This window comes from Myotis yumanensis, unplaced genomic scaffold, assembly GCF_028538775.1.
Source record: "Myotis yumanensis isolate MYYU_CA2020_CCGP unplaced genomic scaffold, mMyoYum1.0.hap1 SCAF_3, whole genome shotgun sequence".
NCBI classification, from domain to species: domain Eukaryota; kingdom Metazoa; phylum Chordata; class Mammalia; order Chiroptera; family Vespertilionidae; genus Myotis; species Myotis yumanensis.
Genome location: NW_027223754.1, coordinates 159,284,104 through 159,303,778, shown reverse-complemented (window position 1 = coordinate 159,303,778; position 19,675 = coordinate 159,284,104). Strand labels below are relative to the sequence as shown.

The following is a 19,675-nucleotide window of genomic DNA, read 5'->3' as shown; positions in this document are numbered from 1 at the left end:
AACAGTGACTTAATACACAAAACTTTTCTAAGGTACTTTTTATCCCCTCTCCTTCGGTTCAGGAGGTGCCCTTCACTCCCAGATAACACTTCGAGAAAGGATTCTCAAATGAGAAAAAGGACACTATCTATAAAGGCAAAGAAGAGAGGGAAGGAACAGGTTGCCAGTTACATATTTATAGAAAGATAATCCCCTGGCTTTAAATAGTTATGTACATACAAATATCAACAAACTTAAAAAAATACAAACCCTTGGATCATAAGGGGCCTACCAGGAACCCCTTTATTCTTTCCCCTCACCCAAGGGCAGAGGGCATGAGTCTGATTTTTTAAAAATTATTAGTTTGGCCATCCCTGCAGCAACAAGCATGAAGTTGGGAAGTTACCCACAAGGTGACAGAAAAAATTCAGAGTTCCCACTCTCTGAACTCTATCTCCTATAATTAGAGTTACATGCTTTCTTGTTCTGTCTTTTAACTAGTATTGGGCTAACTAGTATATTCAGGAGGGAGCCCTGAACTGGGTCAAGAAATAAGACAGACTCATAGTTTAAAAAGAGGAGGGAAAGTCATCTGCTGTAGAAGCAAAAGACAAGACAAAGGCATACAGACCCTAGGGAAATACCCAGTTCCCACACTCCTCTGGGAGATATTGTCCAGCCCAGGTCCATGCCCTAGGTTCTTTGCTGTAGCCACCCCCTATTTCTTTGGTATTGTCAGAAGACCAGATTCAGTTCCTGGGTACCAGTGGAGGAGGGAGAGTGGTTCTGGGGCTTCCTACAAGTACTGAGTGAACAATTTGAGCTTAAAAGTTTCCCTTTTTAAAATATTTAAAAATAAATCAAACTCCATCCTATGCTGTACACAGCCCTTTTGACTCCCTGACATTGATTTGAGGAAAGAAGAAAACAAGTGTCAACGTTGGAAGGGCCTCCTCACTTTCTTCCGCCTCTTCGGTTTGGCTTCTCCCTTGGGTACTGTGCTGTTGGGCTTGGAAGCTCCGGTGGCCCCAGGGCCAGGGTGAGCTGCAAAGAAGTTCCCATTGGACATCTTTCCCGGGGGTACTTGAAAGATCCGGTTCAAGAAATCCTGAAGGTCAGCAGGAGGGGCATCTGGAGTGGCTCTGAGAGGAAAACAGAAGAATAATGAGGCAAGAGAGATTCAAAGTCAAACATAGGTAACTATGTTAAAAATATATTGAGTCAGGTACCAAACTTCTTAAAGGGTGAGACATCTAGGTGTCCTAAGCACCATATTCAGAACTAGAATAGTGGATAGATTATTGAAAGAAATACCACCTACCTCTGTCGCCCACTGGTGCCTGGTATCCGAGAACCAAATGAGATGTGATAGGGGACTCTATGAGTATCTGGGGAGATTCCTACTCGCTGACATCCAGCCCACTCTGCACACATGAGAAAGAATTAGCTAATACATCATATAAGCATACATGAGCCTGTATTTCTACAGAACAGAAGTGTACCTGTGATGTCATACACCTTTCCATCCATCAATGCAAAGTAGGTGATCTTGAGGCCCAACATACTTGACTCTGCCCAAAAGTCTCCTTCTTCAGCAGGATGCAGCCTATTACACTCAGCACAGTATCTGGCACTCTTAGGTTCCCGGTCCATTTCAAACCTCCTGCAAGCCAACAGAAGGGCAATTCCTTAATAATTTGTCAAGCCTGTGACATTTCTGTAGTCTCATTATTATGTGTTAGTACATATTAGAGGCCCGGTGCACAAAAATTTGTGCACTCGGGGGGGAAAGGGGGTCTCTCAGCCTGGCCTGTGCCCTCTCACAGTCTGGGACCCCTCGGGAGATAACGACCTGCTGGCTTAGGCCTGCTACCGGGTGGCAGAGGGCAGGCCCAATCCCTAGGTGCAGCCCCTGGTTGGGCTCAGAGCAGGGCCAATTGGGGAGTTGGGGCGCTGCCCCCTGTCATGCACAGAGCAGGGTGGATCGGGAGGTTGCGATGCCACCCCTAGTCACGCTCAGGGTAGGGCCAATTGGGGGGTTGGGGCACCGCCCCCTGTCACACTCAAGGCAGGGTCGATAGGGAGGTTGCGGCACCACCCCGTCACGCACAGAGCAGGGCCGATCAGAGGGTTGGGGCGCTGCCCCCTGTCACGCAGAGCAGGGCCCATCAGGGGGTTGGGGAGCTCCCCCCTGTCACACACAGAGCAGGGCCGATCAGGGAGTTGAGGAGCTCCCCCCTGTCACGCACAGAGCAGGGCCAATAGGGGAGTTGGGGCACCGCCCCCTGTCACACACAGAGCCGCAGGGCGATCAGGGGGTTTGGGCGCTGCCCCCTGTCACGCTGATCCTGGTGCCGGGAGGCCTCGCGGCTCCGCTGATCCAGGTGCTGGGAGGCATATTACCCTTTTACTATATAGGATAGAGGCCTGGTGCACGGGTGGGGGCTGGCTGGTTTGCCCTGAAGGGTGTCCTGGATCAGGGTGGGGTCCCCACTGGGGTGCCTGGCCAGCCTGGGTGAGGGGATGATGGCTGTTTGCAGCTGGTCACACACCGCTTTCAGGGTGGGGGTCCCCACTGGGGTGCCTGGCCAGTCTGGGTGAAGGGCTGAGGGCCGTTTTCAGGCTGGCGGGTGACTGAAGCTCCCAACCGCTCCTTTTTTCCCTTTTTTTTTATTCTGGGCCAGCTTTAGCTCTGAGGCTTGGCTCCAGCTCTGAGGCCTCGGCTGCTGAAAGCAGGTTTCTGGCCTTTGTTTACCTTCTGTATTTGAAACAATGTTGCGGTCCTGCTGGCTGAAGCCTGGCTGACTGAAAGCAGGTTTCTGGAGTTTTGTTTACCTTCTATATTTGTTACAATGTTTCTTAGAGAGCAGCTGAGAGGCCGGCAAGGCAGGCGGGGAACCTGGCTTCCTCCGTCACTGAAGCAAGCAAGCCTCCCTGTTCACGTCAGCTGCCTGGCTGCTGGCTGCCATCTTGGCTGGCAGTTAATTTGCATATCTCACTGATTAGCCAATGGGAAGGGTAGCGGAGGTATGGCTAATCACCATGTTTCTCTTTTATTAGATAGGATACCTATGCACACCCTTCTCTCAATCTTCTATCTTAAAGGTAAAAAATGTCTTTTTAAAAAATATATCCTTTTATTGATTTCAGAGAGGAAGGGAGAGGGAGAGAGAGATAGAAACATCACTGATGAGAAAGAATCATTAATTGGCTGCCTCCTGCACGCCCCATACAGGATCAAGCCTGCAACCCAGGCATGTGCCCTGACCAGGAATCGAACCATGACCTCCTGGTTCATAGGTCAATGCTCAAGCACTGAGCCACACCCACTGGACTGTCTTTTTTTTTTTTTTTTACTAATTAGAATCCCCAATCTCTTTACAATATGACACAAGTGGAAACCCAAGAGTTCTTTTACTCACCATTTCTATCCCACAACTACCAATAATACAAAGAAGGTCTTTGGCTACCTAACCCCTAAGCCAGTGATGGCGAACCTATGACACGCGTGTCAGAGGTGACACACAAACTCATTTTTTTGGTTGATTTTTCTTTGTTAAATGGTATTTAAATATATAAAATAAATATCAAAAATATAAATCTTTGTTTTACTATGGTTGCAAATATCAAAAAATTTCTATATGTGACATGGCACCAGAGTTAAGTTAGGGTCTTTCAAAATGCTGACATGCCGAGCTCAAAAGGTTCACCATCACTGCCCTAAGCTGTCGCTGTTACATTCCTATTTCATACCTGTGCTTTCCCTGGCATCGACTGCACATCATAGTATTCATTGCCTCTTTGAGGTCATCCTGCAGCTTGGACAGAAACTCATTCACTGACCGGCTCAGCTCATTCTCTGCCATTCGTTTCCTAAGAGAAGAAAGGCTTTATAAATCAGAGGGTACTGAACAAGGAATAAAAGGAGACAGATCTGCTGGCCTCTTAAAGGCCTTTTGCCTACTAGAAAGACAAGCAATTTTCTCCACCTTAGAGGGCATTCACCTGCAATTCTAGGGACCTCTGCTATTGAAGATTATTCATTTACGCCACCTGACAATTTCCTAGCTCCAACTTACATCTCATATTCCTTCCGCCTTTCAGGATTGCTGACAATGTCCCAAGCTGCCCGCAAAACCTTGAAGGCCTCCTCAGCCCGGGGATGATGATTTTTGTCAGGATGAACCTACCAAAACAAAGAAAGAATTCATCACAAATCCATTCCAAACCTCTCCCCATCTTGGGTCAAAACCTTATGTTAAGTGATAGCCCTGGCCAGTGTGGTTGGGTTTCATCCCATGCACCAAAAGGTTGCTGATTCAATTTCTGGTCAAGGGCACATGCCAGGGTTGTGGGCTCAATACCCAGTAGGCAGCATGCAGGAGGCAGCTGATCAATGTTAGCTGTCACATTGATGTTTCTTGCTCTCTTTCTCCCTTCCTCTCTAAAAAGAGTCAATAAACTATTAAAAAAACACACACACACAAATCATGTCAAATGGTTCTTTTTCACTAATTTTGGAGAGCCAATATAGCTTTTTAAAAAAAAAAAAAAAAAGTTAAATTCTTTATTGTTTAATATATTACATAGGTCTCCTTTTTCCCCCATTGACCTCTCCCCAGCCACTCCCACTCCCCAGCACATAACCTCACTCCGCTACTGTCTGTGTCCATTGGTTATGCTTATATGCATGCATATAAGTCCTTTGGTTGATCTCTTACCCATCCTCCCCTACCTTCCCTCTGAGGTTTGACAGTCTGTTCGATGCTTCTGTGACTGCATCTATTTTTGTTCCTCAGTTTATGTTGTCCATTATATTCCACAAATGAGTGAGATCATGTGATATTTATCTTTCTCCGACTGGCTTATTTCACTTAGCATAATGCTCTCTAGGTCCATTCATCCTGTTGCAAATGGTTAAGAGTTCTTTCTTTTTTACAGCAGTGTGATAATTCCATTGTATAGATGTACCACAGTTTTTTAGTCCACTCATCTGCTGATGGGCACTTAGGCTGTTTCCAAATCTTAGCTATTGTAAATTGTGCTGCTATGAACATAGGGGTGCATATATCCTGATTGGTGTTTCTGATTTCTTGGGATATATTCCTAGGAGTGGGATTACTGGATCAAAAGGGAGTTCCATTTTTAATTTTTTGAGGAAAATCCACACTGTTTTTCACAGTGGCTGCACAGTCTGCATTCCCACCAGCAGTGCACAAGGGTTCCTTTTTCTCTACATCCTCGCCAGCACTTGTTCGTTGATTTGTTGAGGATAGCTATTCTGACAGGTGTGAGATGGTACCTCATTGTCGTTTTGACTTGCATCTCTCAGATGATTAGTGACTTTGAGCATGTTTTCATATGTCACTTGGCCTTCTGTACGTGCACTTGAGAAAAATGTCTATTTAGGACAAGCATGTCAAACTCAAAGGCTAACACGGGCCAAATAAACAAGGTTTAAGTTTATGTGGGCCGCAAAAAAACAACCAGAAGCTTCAATTTTCATAGAAACATGCTGAATATAAAGGGCTGAAATAAATGGGTAATCGTTAACATAAAAATAGAACATTTTAATAAAAATTAATATTTTTTCTTGAACATTAATTTATCAGACATTGAATAACTGCACAAATTAATAAGTGTAACGCAACCAAACCTATTTTTCTTGTTCTCTGAAAGCGAAATATTTCCTGTTGCGCACACCAAACAAGTCAGTACAAGACTAATGATGTGGCAATTGGCTGCTAAAATATTCTCTGCTAATATTAGTGGAGAGAAATGGTGTGCCTGTGTGTAAGGGAAATGAATGCAACACGATTATAATAATCAGTCATTAGCAAACATTGTAGTTCGTTATTAATAATTATGTATAATGGGATATTGTAAAAATTAAGTCACAAAATTTATATTAAAATGTTTCTTACATACCGTTATATTGGCTGGGCCGCATGCAGCCTGTGGGCTGCAGGTTTGACAGGCTTGATTTAGGATCTTTGCCCTTTCTTTTATTGGATTATTTTCCTTTTATTAAGTTGTATGAGTTCCTTATAATTTTTGGAGATTATGCCGAAACCGGTTTGGCTCAGTGGATAGAGCGTCGGCCTGCGGACTGAAGGGTCCTGGGTTCGATTCCGGTCAAGGACATGTACCTGGGTTGCAGGCACATCCCCAGTAGGAGATGTGCAGGAGGCAGCTGATCGATGTTTCTCTCTCATCGATGTTTCTAACTCTCTATCTCTCTCCCTTCCTTTCTCTGTAAAAAATCAATAAAATATATTTAAAAAAAAATTTTTTAGAGATTAAAACCTTATCGGATGTAATATTGGCAAATATGTTCTCCCATACAGTGGACTCTCTTGTTTTGTTGGTTTCTTTTGCTGTGCAGAAGCTTTTTATTTTGAGGTAGTTTATCTTCAGTTTCCATTGTCCTAGGAATTGTATCAGCAGATATTGCTACAACATATTTCTGCTATTTTGCTGCCTATGGATTCTTCTAAGATTTTTATGTTTTCCTGTCTTACCTTTAGGTCCTTTGTCCACTTTGAGTTTATTTTTGTGTATGGTATAAGTTGGTGTCTAGTTTCATTTTTTTTGCATGTATCTGTCTAAATTTCCCAGCACCATTTATTAAAGAGAGTGCCTTGAATCCATTGTATGCTCTTGCCTCCTTTGTCAAATATTGAGCATAAGGGCTTAGGTCAATTTCTGGGTTCTCTGTTCTGTTCCATTGGTCTATATGTCTGTTCTTGTGCCAGTATCAGGCAGTTATGAGAACAGTGGCTTTGAAATATAGCTTGATATCTGGTATTGTGATCCCTCCAACTTTGTTATTCTTTCTCAGGATTGCTGCAGCTATTCGGGGTCTTTTTTTATTCCAGATGAATTTTTGGAGAGTTTGTTCCAGGTCTGTGAAAAATTGGTATGTTAACGGGGATTGCATTGAATCTATAGATTGCTTTGGGTAGTATGGACATTTTAATGATGTTGATTCTACCAATCCATGAACACGGTATATTCCTCCATTTGTTTATATCTTCCTCTATCTTTTTTCAATGTCCTGTAGTTTTCTGAGTACAGGTCTTTTAACTCCTTAGGTAAGTTTATTCCTAGGTATCTTAATTTTTTTGTTGCAATGGTAAATGGGATTTCTTTTCGTTTGTTTCTCTTTCTGTGAGTTCATTATTGGTGTATAAAAAAACCCATAGATTTCTGGATGTTAATTTTGTATCCTGCTACATTGCCAAATTCATTTAAGTCTAGTAGTTTTTTGATGGAGTCTTTAGGGTTTTCTATGTGTAATATTATATCATCTGTGAATAATGACAGTTTTACTTCTTCTTTTCCAGTTTGGATGCCTTTTATTTCTTCTTCTTGTCTGATCGCTATGGGTAGCACTTCCAGTACTATGTTGAACAGGAGTGATGAAAGTGGGCATCCCTGTCTTGTTCCTGTTTCTGATAGGCTTTAAGTGGGGGTGATGCTGTATTGCTTTCCGGAACTGATTGGCCCCTCTTCAACCCAGTCCCTGAGGGCTCTTTGGGGCTATTCAGAGTCTTTGTTTCCTTGGGAAAACTCAAGATGTAGGCCAGGTGTGGCATTATTAGCTGTCTTGAGGCTGCTGGCAGGGGCTGGCTCTTCAGGAGAAAAATGGTTTGGAAGGTCACAAATGTCTGTGCCAGATTCCTGGTCACCTTTCCTGCTCTGCTTTCCTCCACAGCCTCTCCCCAGGCCCCATAAATCACCTCTACCTGCACCGCAGCCTCAGGTGACTGTTTGTAATTGAAAGGTCCTATGAACTGGTTTTAGTGAAGACAAACAAAGGCAAAACATTCAAGAGACTGTGAGTTTCTCTACCCTCCCCCCATCCCCGGCACCACGCTGCTTGGGCAGCTCTTCATGCCACCTTTCTGGGTGCAGCCTCTCTCAGCCGTGGACTTAGATCTCTATTCCCCAACCGCCAGCAGCCCTGTGGACTTCTTTCCACAGTCGGATGTTATGCCTGTCCCCAAAGGACATGGCCTTGGTGCAGTGCAGCTTCCTCTTGACCCTCAGCCTGGTGGTCGCATGTCTCTCTCCAGCCCAGATCCCTGATCCTACAGTTCTTCAGGCATCCTCTGCCCCTCTTGGCTGCTGTCTCATCAGCTGTGTCTAATTCACCAATTCTGGCTCTCCAATTTAGTTGCTTCTTCTTTTTTTTTTTTTTTTAGAGACGGGGTCTCGCTATGTTGCCCAGGCTGGAGTGCAGTGGCTATTCAGAGGCGCGATCTCACTACTGATCAGCACGGGAGCTTTGACCCACTCCGTCTCCGACCTGTGCCGGTTCACCCCTCCTTAGGCAACCTGGTGGCCCCCCGCTCCCAGGAGGTCACCATATTGATGCCGAACTTAGTGCGGACACCCGATTGGCATAGCGCACTACAGCCCAGAACTCCTGGGCTCAAGCGATCCTCCAGCCTCAGCCTCTCCAGTAGCTGGGACTACAGGCGCGCACCACCGCGCCCGGCTAGTTGCTTCTTCTATGTCAGTGGTTCTCAGCCTTGGCTGCACATTAGAATCGCCTGGGAATCTTTTTAAAATCCTGATTTCTGGGCCTCGTCCTCCGGAAATTCTGTTTCTTTGTTATGGGGTGGGGCCACAACATTAGTAACAAAGAAACAGAATTTCCGGAGGATGAAGCCCAGAAATCAGGATTTTAAAAAGATTCCCAGGCGATTCTAATGTGCAGCCAAGGTTGAAACCACTGTGTGCTCCAAGACAAGCACAGGACACGTCTGCCTATTTGGCCGCCATTTTCTCCTCTCAATATAGCTTAATAATTAATTGCTCTGGCTCTGCAGAGAGATCTCTGTTTAAGTCACAGCTCTGTCACTATTAGCTACATTTATCTATCATAGATTGTTGGGAGTATTAAATAAGAATACATGTGAAGTATATATCACAGAATCTGTACTAGGGTGATCCACCATCCCAGTGCACCTGGGATTGTTCCAGTTTTAGCAGTGAAGTTCATGTCTCAGGAAAGCCCTCAATCTCAGGCAAACAGGGATGGTTGGTCACCTGACCTGGCACATATATACTAATTCCTCACATTTTAACTTTATTGTCAGTTATAAAATAAGAGTTCCAAGATGTTACATTCTCACTTTTCTAACTAGAAAATTCTCATATCTACTCAAAACTTCCTACAATAGTTTGCCTTTCTGTCCCAGAAATGAAATAGCATATTATGATACAGGCTTTTTATTCCCTTTTCAACCTTTCTCCAAGACAAACAGTAACTTCTCTTCCTACTGCTTATTATTCCCATCCTCATCCCTCCAAAATACAGAGATAAAGCTGGTCTCTTGACTGATGCCAAATAAGCAGAATGCTGTTAAATCTCCCATATTCCCAGGCTTATTGAACAGCCTTGTAAGCATGGTCACTCTAGGGCAGCGGTTCTCAACCTGTGGGTCGCGACCCCTTTGACGGTCGAACGACCCTTTCACGGGTTGCCTAAGACCATCCTGCATATCAGATATTTACATTACGATTCATAATAGTAGCAACATTACAGTTATGAAGTAGCAACGAAAATAATTTTATGGTTGGGTCACAACATGAGGAACTGTATTTAAGGGGCCAGAAGGTTGAGAACCACTACTCTAGGGCCTAATAAGGGCAGTGAGAGATTCTATAAAAGAACCTCACTGAGACACTGACCGAGAACAAGGGGGATTTCTGGGGTGTGAGGCAGGGTATTGAGGTCTGGGTAACTTAACATTATCTCTACTCCAAAGAAGTAAGTTGAAAATGATATTTTTTTGGGAGATTGATATTCCACAAACGAGGATATCTGCTAAAAAAGACATGAAGGTGAGAAAAGAGCTCTACTATTAGTAACTATTTTTTTTTTTTTTAATATATTTTATTGATTTTTTACAGAGAGGAAGGGAGCGAGATAGAGAGTTAGAAACATCGATGAGAGAGAAACATCGATCAGCCGCCTCCTGCACATCTCCCACTGGGGGTGTGCCCGCAGCCCAGGTACATGCCCTTGACCGGAATCGAACCCGGGACCCTTCAGTCCGCAGGCCGACGCTCTATCCACTGAGCCAAACCGGCCTCGGCTATTAGTAACTATTTGAGTGTAAGCACTTGTTCCCCACTCTAAGAATATCCCAGGCTATCAACTAAGGGGCATGCATTTCCCACCAAATTAATTTAGTCCTCTTGTAAGTTGCAGGACTGGTACTTTATTGTGCCTTGAATGGTTAATGGAAACCATGGTTGCCCATTCCTTTGGTGTCATGCAACTGTTGAAGTAATCTGCACACTGTGATACTGTACCAATCTAGTTCCATACATTCAGTCAAACAGGCCACCTGTGCAATTTACACAACATTATTTATATTCATAATATAGTTTCACTTGTACAGAAATAGAATCATCTAAAAATAGAAATCTAATATTAACTTCTATTAGCAATTTGATTGCATACTTGTATTAAATCATTTCCCTCAAGCGTGTGGTGTATCACAACTCCCACTCACTTTTTATTAAAAGCAACCATATTTTCTTTTCTTTATTTATTTTTTAAATATATTTTATTGATTTTTTACAGAGAGGAAGGAAGACAGATAGATACGTCGATAAGCTGCCTCCTGCACATCCACTACTGGGGATGTGCCCGCAACCAAGGTACATGCCCTTGACTGAAATCAAACCTGGGACCCTTCAGTCCAAAGGCCAATGCTCTATCCACTGAGCCAAACGAGCTAGGGCCATATTTTCATATATGACATACATTTGCACATATTTCTGATTTTTATTCCATTTTCCTTCCCTTTCCCACTCTGGGTTGCTGGTCTTTTTTTTAAAGATATTTTTATTGATTTCAGGAAGGAAGGGAGGGGAAGACATAGAAACATCAATGATGAGAGAGAATCATGGATCAGCTGCCTCCTGCATGCCCCACACTGGGGATCAAGCCCGCAACCCAGGCATGTGCCCTGACCGGGAATCGAACCGTGACCTCCTGGTTCATAGGCAACGCTCAACCACTGAGCCACACCGGTCAGGCTGGGTTGCTGGTCTTGAAATAGCTTTTCTTTCACCTGGTCCTGGAATAATCACTCACAAGCACTCCCTGAACTGTCCCATACTAGGTCCACACTTGCCATTCTGGGACAGATGGTTGAATTTCCCTATATTCAGAAACACCCCTCATTTGTTCAGGGAGAGGAACTGACAAGTTTTCTGAATAGACCTCTTCTCCACCCTAGCAGAGGGACTTCAACTCAACATTTCAAAGTGAGTGAGTCCAACATTACCTGATATACCAATTCATTTCTTTTCATTAAGAAAAAGAATCTCACCCAGCTGGTGTGGCTCAGGGGTTGATCATCGACCTATGAACCAGGAGATCACAGTTTGATTCCGATCAGGGCACATTGCCTGGGTTGTGGGCTCGACCCCCAGTTAGGGGCATGCAGGAGGCAGCCGATTGATGATTCTCTCTCATCACTGAGGTTTCTATAGTTCTCTCCCTCTATCTGAAATCAATAAAAACATATTTAAAAATAAAAAAGTTTTATGACTCTTTTCTAAGAATTAAAGTTACTCTTCAGCTTAATTTTCTTCTCTGCCTTCCCTTTATTCTACTCTCCCTAAAATTAGGAAATAAAATATAGGCACAAGAGGGATAGGAAACGGGGCGCAGGGAGGGGGGGAGGATACTCACCATTACTGCCAACTGCCTATAGGCCTTCTTCATTTCAACATCTGATGCTGTGGCTTCAACCCCCAAGACGTGGAAAGGGTTTAGCTCATCTTCGGGAACCCCAGCCATGGTCAAGAGTCGAGTCACTTCCTCTTCAGGCTGGTAATAGCGACCACTAGCTACAGGTGCATTCTCTTGTCTGTTAGTCCTCTGTTTGACCCAAGGCAACTCCAGCCAACCCCACTGAACCATTCTCATCATCTGCTGCCATGGCCTGCTCTCTCTCAGCACAATCAGACAACGCTGTAAGGTGGGAGAATCCAGCCAAGAGAAGAGCCAGGTGGCTTTAGCCCTCCAGCCTAACCGGTCACCCAGTCTCACAAGAAACTGCCAGGCCACCTGCAGACAGCCCAACAAGAGGGCCAGAGCCAGAAGCAGCAAAGCACCCAGTAGCCTAAGAAAACGGGTGAATAGCCCTGCCCCATAGCAAAACCCCTGGTTCAGAAACTGGAACATTACCTGGGCCCAGCCACCCAGTCGCCCTGCCCAGACTCCTGCCCAGACTCGAAAAAGGTCCAAATCACTGCCTTTCAGCTGCCTGCATGCATAGATGAGATGGCCACAAGTTTCCACATACTCTCCCACCAATACCAGCAGTTCGATCAGCCACCAGAAACCTGCTTGTCCAAGCTGACACAGTTCTTCTGCTCCCCATAATCCCAAGCCTCTGCGCTTATCTGCTTGACTTCGTTTCCGGCCCAGCCGATGTCGACCAGGGGACCTGGGATCCCTGCGTCCACCCTCCCAAGTATCGTCCTTGGCTGCAACACGGTGCCGCTGTCTCCGGGGTGGAGGTTTCTTTCCACTGGGCACACGAGAAAAATCACTGGGGAACTTGGGTTCCTCAACATCATATTCCTCTTCCAACTCTTCATGTTCTCCTAAAGCTGGAGACATACAATGGTGGCAAAAGTTGCTAGAAGAGTTATCTCCTCCCCCAGAGTAAGGCTCTCCAGGGATTCCAGGGGTTCCCTGGCAGTTGCAAGCAGATGGAATGGAAAGAAAAGAAGGGTTTTCATCCTCCGGGTGCCCAGCCTCATTCTCTCTTGAGAGTTCCTGATCCACTCCTGACTCTTCTGAAGATGCCTCACTCTGATCAGGGTCCTCTCCATTTCTAGGGGGTCCTGGACCCCTGGGGGGGCCATGGCTTGGATCCGACCAGTGGGCTGGGTTTGGGGGCTGTGTGTACTTAGGACCAGAGTGCTTTGTGAGGCAGCGGGTACCATTTGGAGCAGGCCTCGCTGAGTCCCTGAGTCCTGAGAATGAAAGTATTTCAGGGTCCAGAGAGGGTCCTAAAGTCCCGAGGGAGGCACCACCACTGTGGTGGGCTCCACACGACTGTCTTTCTCCGGGGTGCTTCTGGGCCATGACCCCCTGGCTTCCTGAAGATTTTAGGTCACAGCCATCATGGTAAGTTCTAATGCCTGTAACAAAGTATCAAGTTGGGTCAAGGATAGGTCCAAGAAAGGGGTTAAATTGAGAATATACATAGTATATAGAATGCATCCACCTCCCTTGCTTCCCAAGTTCTTTGGGGGCATTTATTGCCTCTAGCGATAAGCCAATACTACTTTAACCACAACACCACTCCCTGCCCCCTCCTCCAACTCCACCTAAGTTTTTCTTCTCTCCCCGGAAAGATACAGCTCTGAATCCGGAAAAGAGGGAGGTACTGCAAAGGGTGTGGTCCTGGGATCACTAGGGAAAAACGGAAAGACGATCGGAAAAGAGGGCTGTAGGCTGCCTGAAAAGGGTGGAGACCCTGCGGCCCTTAAAGAAAACCTGGAGGCGGAGCTTGGGGTTGCCCCTAAGACAGACAACCAGGGAACCCTGAGCCTGGGCAGACGGGGAGAAGGTAACGTACCGAAGAGCGGCGGTAACTCCTCCCCCCCGAGCTGCTGGGCCCAGAGCCAGGGGAGCTGAGAGAGCGGCTCCCCCGGCTCCGCCTCCCGCTCAAGCTCTGCTTCCGCCTTCCGTCCCCGCCGCAAACGCCGACCTACGCCTATTTTCACTTCCGGGGTCACCACGGAAGCGACAAGAAGGAAAAGAAAAAGCGGTTGGCTGAAGCGCGAGCCAATCTAGCGAGCAGTGTGTCAAATCAGGAGGCGGTCCTGGGGGGGCGCGGGTACCGCCCCTTAAAGGGCCCTCTGCTGCGGCCCTCCGCGTGCTGAAGTAGAATCCCTGCAAGTTGCACCCCTGGAAGCGAAGCAAGTGGGTGCTGCAGCAGCGCCTGCGGTCTGGAGACAGATTGTTAGGGTCCCTCTGGCTGGATTTGTGGGCTTTTCCGAGACTGGGAGATAGAGGACAGCCTCTGAGCCATAGTTTGTTTCCCTTGCAGACAAAACTAGGGAGCATAGAGCGGCCACCGCCCTGACCCCTTCCTTGCTGGCTGAGGACAGAGGCTCTTTTGTATCATGTTCTCTCCAAAGGAAGACACCCCGGGCCAGCCCCCGCCCTGGTCCCTCTAGCACTGCCCCTTCTTTCCCAGCAACCCTCGGCCTCCCCGGCTTCTGACCCAGCTGGCGAACCGCCCCGTACAACTGCAGCTACCACGGCCCGGACCCGCCCCTCTGGACGCAGCTCCAGGCCCCCTCACAGAGCGGGGCCCGGAGACCACGCGCGTAGCAGGACCTGAGCGGAGAGCCAAAAACCTTGCACTCCGCCGCAGGCTGCTTTGCATCTCATTTGCATACTGAGCCGTTCGGCGGACGCAGACAGCGACCCCTCCCCCACGCAGACCCGGCTCGGGTCCCCTCTCTGTCGGTCCCTTCCTCTGCACACGCCTCTCTCGTTAGCCCTCCTTCCAGACTGCGCCTTACTCCGCAAGCTCGGCCACCCATGCACCCCTCGCCGGCGGCCCCAGAGCGGCAAGAGCCTCGGCCCCAAACCCCCAGTCCCGACCACCCGGTCCTCTAGAAGACAATACTCCAATTCTCTGGGAAGTGGGAGAAACCAAGGCAAAGCGAGGGGGGCGCCGAGACCCCACCTGGGGCTCTGAAAGCTTCCCATTGTGGAGTCATCGCCCAAGTATTCAAAGACTTTCCCGCAAACTTCTTGTGCACCCAGGACCCTTCCCTGCTATGGTGGGTGGGGGGGTCTCCGCTCCCAGCCTCAAGCAGTAGGCAAACTGTGTCCCCCCACACACAAGGGGAAGAGTTGGAGGGGCCCGCCCCGTGATGTCACCCCCGCCCTGTCCCCTTCCTCCACCCCCACCCCCCCAAGCTGGTTGCTTTTAGTTCACGGGGCTTGGGCTACGACTTGCAAGAGTTTAGGGGGCAACGAACTGAGTGGCCTTGAGGGTGCCGACGCCCGACAGCCGCCCGGACACCTAGGACCTCCGGGCAGGGATGCAGCTGGGGGTCTAGGGAAGCACTTCTACCCCCTTCCTCTCCTCAGCCTGGCAGGGTGGTGAGTAGTGAACACCCCCTCCCAAACCTCTCCTTGTTTGGGGTCCCTAGGCTTCCAAGAGAATTGAGGAGATGAACCCCAGGGATTCCCCAAACCAACCCTCCAGCCTGTTAGGACCGTGATGTTCAGAAGAAGACAGCTGGGGGGATGTGACTGCACCCACCCCACCCCCCTCCCACAGTGCCCCCCCATGCCAGCCCCTCCTTGGTGTTCTCCTCGCAGGAACCGAGTTCAAGTCCCACCGTCAGCCCCCAATCCCCTGGGGAAGGGAGGGATAGGACAAGTCCCAGTGCCCTGAGGGGAGGAGCAGGAGGCTACCAGAACCGATCTGTGGGCCAGGTGCCTGCTCATTCCATGGGGGTCCTTGGGGCTGGACTGGCCGGAGGCCCCTCCCGCAACAGCTCCATCTCCCACGAAGCAGAGGCTTGAAACCGTGGCAAATGTGGATTCCTTGCCCCAAACTCTTTTGGTTCCTGCCACTCCCCCCTCTCCCCTGGGGTTGGAGCAGCCGTCCAGAGACCCCACCCTGCTCTCCTCTTTCTGCTCTTTCTCCCCCTTTTATGAACCCCACCCTTCCTAGCCCAGTGTGGTGATATTGAGTCCCAGCTGCATGTGGGGGCAAGCTTTCTTTTTGCAGCTGGAACAGGTTGCTGTAGTCCCATTAGTGCCCCTGGACTCCTCCCGCCACAGATCTTAGGACTTCCTACTCCTCCCATCCTCCCCTGGAAAGTTAGGGGGGGGGGAAAAGGTTCATCCCCTTATAAGATTTTCATGTACGTTTTAGTTAGTGTCCTTGTTGCAGAGGGTGGTAAAGAGACAGCTGGCTCCCCTCGACCCAATCCCGTAAGTTTTCTTTAGTTACCCCAGTGGGGCCATGCTCCCTCCTGAAATTGGGCTTCCTTCAAATGAAATAGAGGTACAAAGTCCTCAAAATTCATGGGCACCTGAGTTGCTGCCCCCTACTCCCTTGCAGGTTTCCCAAGCCCCTCGAGACATTCATGGATGGATGAGAGGAGCTGACACTGACCTCCCCCTCTGTGACCACCTTCTCTTCCTGCCATGGAGGAAGCTTTGCTGCCCCTGGCCATGACCTCTGACCCCAGGCCCTTTAATCAACAACTCCCAGAGCCTCCAGACCCAAGATGTGTCTTGGAACCCCAGGACAATCCTGAACTGGCACCTGCCCTGGTGTGTGCTCTTTGCTGCTGCTTTGGAATCATCTACTGCTGCTTCGGTGAGGGCAGAGCCAAGGTTCTGGGGGGCAGCTGCCCAAGACTGTCACCCCTCAAGGATGCTGTTAACTTTCTCCTTTGCTCCTGGGCTACCTCTAGTACTCTACCAGGGAATGCTACCTTCAGTGTGGCCCATGCTGCTCTTGCCAGCTCTTCTTATTTATCCCCCCCCCCCATGCCCTCCAGCTGTGACCCCTGGAACTCTCGCTTGCCTTCCCCGTGCCTTCTACCTCAAAACTCCATTCCCAAATTATCATCCATGCTTCAGGCTTCTTCACCCTTCCCCAGTAACCTGAATCAGCCTAGGCTGATTTCTTCCCATCTACCATTCCTGGAAGGACTAGACCTTTTTTCTGTACTTACTCCCCTCAATGCATCCATCTTATCTCCTTCTTTCCCTCCCATCCCCTCACAGTTTCTGAAAAGTCCCTGCCCTCCCTGATATTATTCCTTTCTGCCTCTTGCCTTGAGATCCCTGGGTGTGCTGCTCCTGTCTTCTGCTCTTCTGCTCACCAGCAGAGTCATCCCTGTGGACTCCCCTTAGCCCTTCCTACCCCTCAGTGCCTCCTGCCTCCCTTCCCAGGCTACCGCTGCTTCAAGGCAGTGATGTTTCTCTCCGGCCTGCTATCAGGAGCTCTGGTGATCTTTCTGCTATGCCACAAGGAGCGAGTGCTAGAGACACAGCTGAGCCTGGAGGTGAGCGCGGGCATTGCGCTGGGCATCGGACTCCTCTGCGGCCTGGTCACCATGCTGGTTCGCAGTGTTGGGCTCTTCCTGACTGGTCTCCTGCTAGGCCTAACCCTGGGTGCCGGGGCCCTGCTGGGCACCGAACCCGTCTACCAGCCACCTTCAGCCTGGGTACCGGCTGGGGGGCTAGTGGGGCTGGCACTGCTGGGAGCCCTGTTCACGCTTCGGTGGCCACGTCCATTCACCATTCTGGGCACAGCCCTGCTGGGTGCTGCGGTGCTGGTGGCCTGTGCTGACTATTTCCTGGAAGGGCTGGCACTGGGCAGTCGGCTGGGCCAACGCTTGCAGGCACTTCCGGCCTTGCCTCCTCTCTGCTGGTATAGCTGGGTCTTGCTGGGGACTTGGCCGGCCCTGGGGGCCCTTGGGGCCCTGGCCCAGTGGAAGCTCATGGATGAGGAACATGGAGGCCACGCCAATGGTGAGTTAGTGCCATGGTACAGAAACAGCCAGCCTGTGCCTTCTCATGTCCCCAAGTCCCAGACTTGAGGAGGGGAAGGGGGGAATACACTTGAGAGGAGAGAGGAGAATGGGGCAGGACATTGAAAGGAAGTTAGAATTGGAGGAGCCAAAAGTCTGGGTAAGAATGAGAAGAAAAATTGTCAGGGGGAATGGGAAAGTTATTTATTGGAGACAGTTTATGGAAGATAATGAAGATCTCAGGAAAGTCCAGGAGGAGAGAGTAGGAAGACTCCAAAGAAGGGTTTCTTTTAGAAGAACTGGGGGAAGGAGGGGATGAGGGGGAGACAAGGTTTGATAGAGCCAGAACAAGATCAAATGGATTTCTCTAGAGTGTGAGTGTGTTTGGGGGTGGGATTTGGGGTCTAAAGAGGCCTCCCTCAGTCTGTATCGCCCCCTCCCAAGCAGTGGTTTTGAGCCACCAGCGAAGGCATCTCCAACTTCTTCGGATCCGTCAGCAAGAGGCCAAGTGGCACCGGACCTCCCATGGGGTGGGGCTCTGTGAGGGCAGCTACCGGAGGCAGCTCCCCACCAACGCCCGGAGTCCTGCTGACAGTCTGGCTCCAGTGAGTGGTGGGGAGGGGCATCCTGGGGGATGGGGCAGAGGGCACATGGGGATAGTCAGGGTGGGACGGGGAGTGACCCAGGCCCTTCCTTCTGTCCTCTCTGCCCTGTGCGCCTCCAGAGTTATCTCCAGAGCCTTCGAGATCGCCAACTGGGACCAGGCTGCCAGGCCACAGCCCCCCACACCATCCTGGACCTGGATTCTGACTATGGTTCCACTATACCCCTCACCACACCTTCTGGTTCCACCCAGACCTGACCCTAAACCTCCACTGATACCCCCATACCGCTAGCAAGGGCCTGGGAGCACTAGGTGGGCAGGACCTGAGCCCACAGGACTCACACACAGACTTCCCCACCTCTTAGACCTGGGGATGGAATCTGTGCTCCAACCTAGACCAGACCTGTAGGGATAGGTTTCAGAGACAGATACAGAGGAATCTTGGGGAGGGGAGAGGAATGGACGTATGAGTAGCTACGTCTGTCCAATAATAGAGTTGCCCTGCTCCCTAAAGTAACCGACTCCCTAATTCCCTCCAAATCAAGGGGGGCGGGTGCTTACCCAGATAGCCTTTTATATACCGGCCTCAGTGTGCCACAAAATGGTAAAATAAGGGATTTTGTTTCTGTAGGAACTGTAGAAAATCAGGAAGCCTCCTAAAGCACTTGATAGCTTTTTTTTTTTTAATGTGTTTTTATTGATTTTTAGAGAGAGGAATGGAGAAGGGATGGTGAGATAGAAACATCGATGAGAGAGAAGCATCCATCGGCTGCCTTCTGCACACCCCTTACTCGGAATCAAGCCCACAGTTGGGGCATGTGCCCTGACCTGAAATCAAACCAGCAACCTCTTGGTTCTTAGGTTGATGCTTAACCACAGAGCCACACTGGCTGGGCACTTGATAGCTTTTTGATGGGGAGAAGGGCACAGAGGAGCTCCAGGATCCCCCAATCCCCAGGCTCCTCATTAGGGGGTAGTTGGGTTCCTGATTAGCCTTTCCCCCCAGGCCCCATAGGCTCAGCCCCCTTCTCCTACCTCAGGTGGGGGTATTGTCCTCCGTGGTGCTTCCCTTTCTCTTCTTGATGTGGGGAAGGACATGGGCAGTGCCTGGCTCAGCCCCCGCCTCCCCCAAAAGCTGGCTTCTTGCTCCAAGGAGGGAGCCTTGGCCTACATGCCGGAGTGTTGCCCTTTGCCCAAAGGAGCCTGGTCTTCGGGGCTGTATGGGAGACAAGTGCCTTCTCTGCCTTTCTTTGACGGTGGTGCTCATTTCTTCCTTAACCAGAACTTTGTCCCAGCCACTAGTCCATTCTAACTCTCCCCACTGTGACTCTCCCCCTCAAAGTCAGTTCCCTGATTCCCCAGACGACATGAAGGAAGATATCATGAAGGAAGATAGATCCCTCCCCTAGGCGGCAAGGCTATGATGAGAGGGAGGAAGAACATGTGAATAAAGTGGCATTAATTAAACACTGAATCGAGGAGTCTGGCCTCTGTTGTTGCTGCTCTTTTGTTTCTTTGCATCCCAAA

The 19,675-nt window shown here is 49.1% G+C and overlaps 2 protein-coding genes across 4 annotated transcripts; one reads left to right on the top strand and one right to left on the bottom strand.

Moving 5' to 3' along the window:
- Positions 1-160: 160 nt before the first annotated feature.
- On the bottom strand, positions 161-13,745 carry DNAJC14 (DnaJ heat shock protein family (Hsp40) member C14). The gene is made up of 7 exons (XM_070410050.1): positions 13,605-13,745; positions 11,702-13,164; positions 4,059-4,165; positions 3,733-3,852; positions 1,482-1,642; positions 1,301-1,403; positions 161-1,121 (listed from the first exon to the last, which is right to left on the bottom strand). Exons 2-7 carry the CDS (start codon positions 13,106-13,108, stop codon positions 914-916), a joined length of 2,106 nt encoding a protein of 701 aa, XP_070266151.1. The 5' UTR covers positions 13,109-13,164; positions 13,605-13,745; the 3' UTR covers positions 161-913.
- A 1,236-nt stretch (positions 13,746-14,981) lies between these two features.
- LOC139005440 (transmembrane protein 198-like) lies at positions 14,982-19,622 on the top strand. 3 transcript variants are annotated; one of them, XM_070407668.1, is made up of 5 exons: positions 14,982-15,148; positions 16,122-16,382; positions 17,012-17,545; positions 17,992-18,149; positions 18,269-19,622. In XM_070407668.1, exons 2-5 carry the CDS (start codon positions 16,208-16,210, stop codon positions 18,404-18,406), a joined length of 1,005 nt encoding a protein of 334 aa, XP_070263769.1. In that variant the 5' UTR covers positions 14,982-15,148; positions 16,122-16,207; the 3' UTR covers positions 18,407-19,622. The 3 variants fall into 3 exon arrangements, with proteins under 3 accessions (XP_070263769.1, XP_070263768.1, XP_070263770.1); XM_070407667.1 differs by having other exon boundaries at positions 16,964-17,545; XM_070407669.1 differs by lacking the exon at positions 14,982-15,148 and having other exon boundaries at positions 16,312-16,336; positions 16,964-17,545.
- The last annotated feature ends 53 nt before the right edge of the window (positions 19,623-19,675 follow it).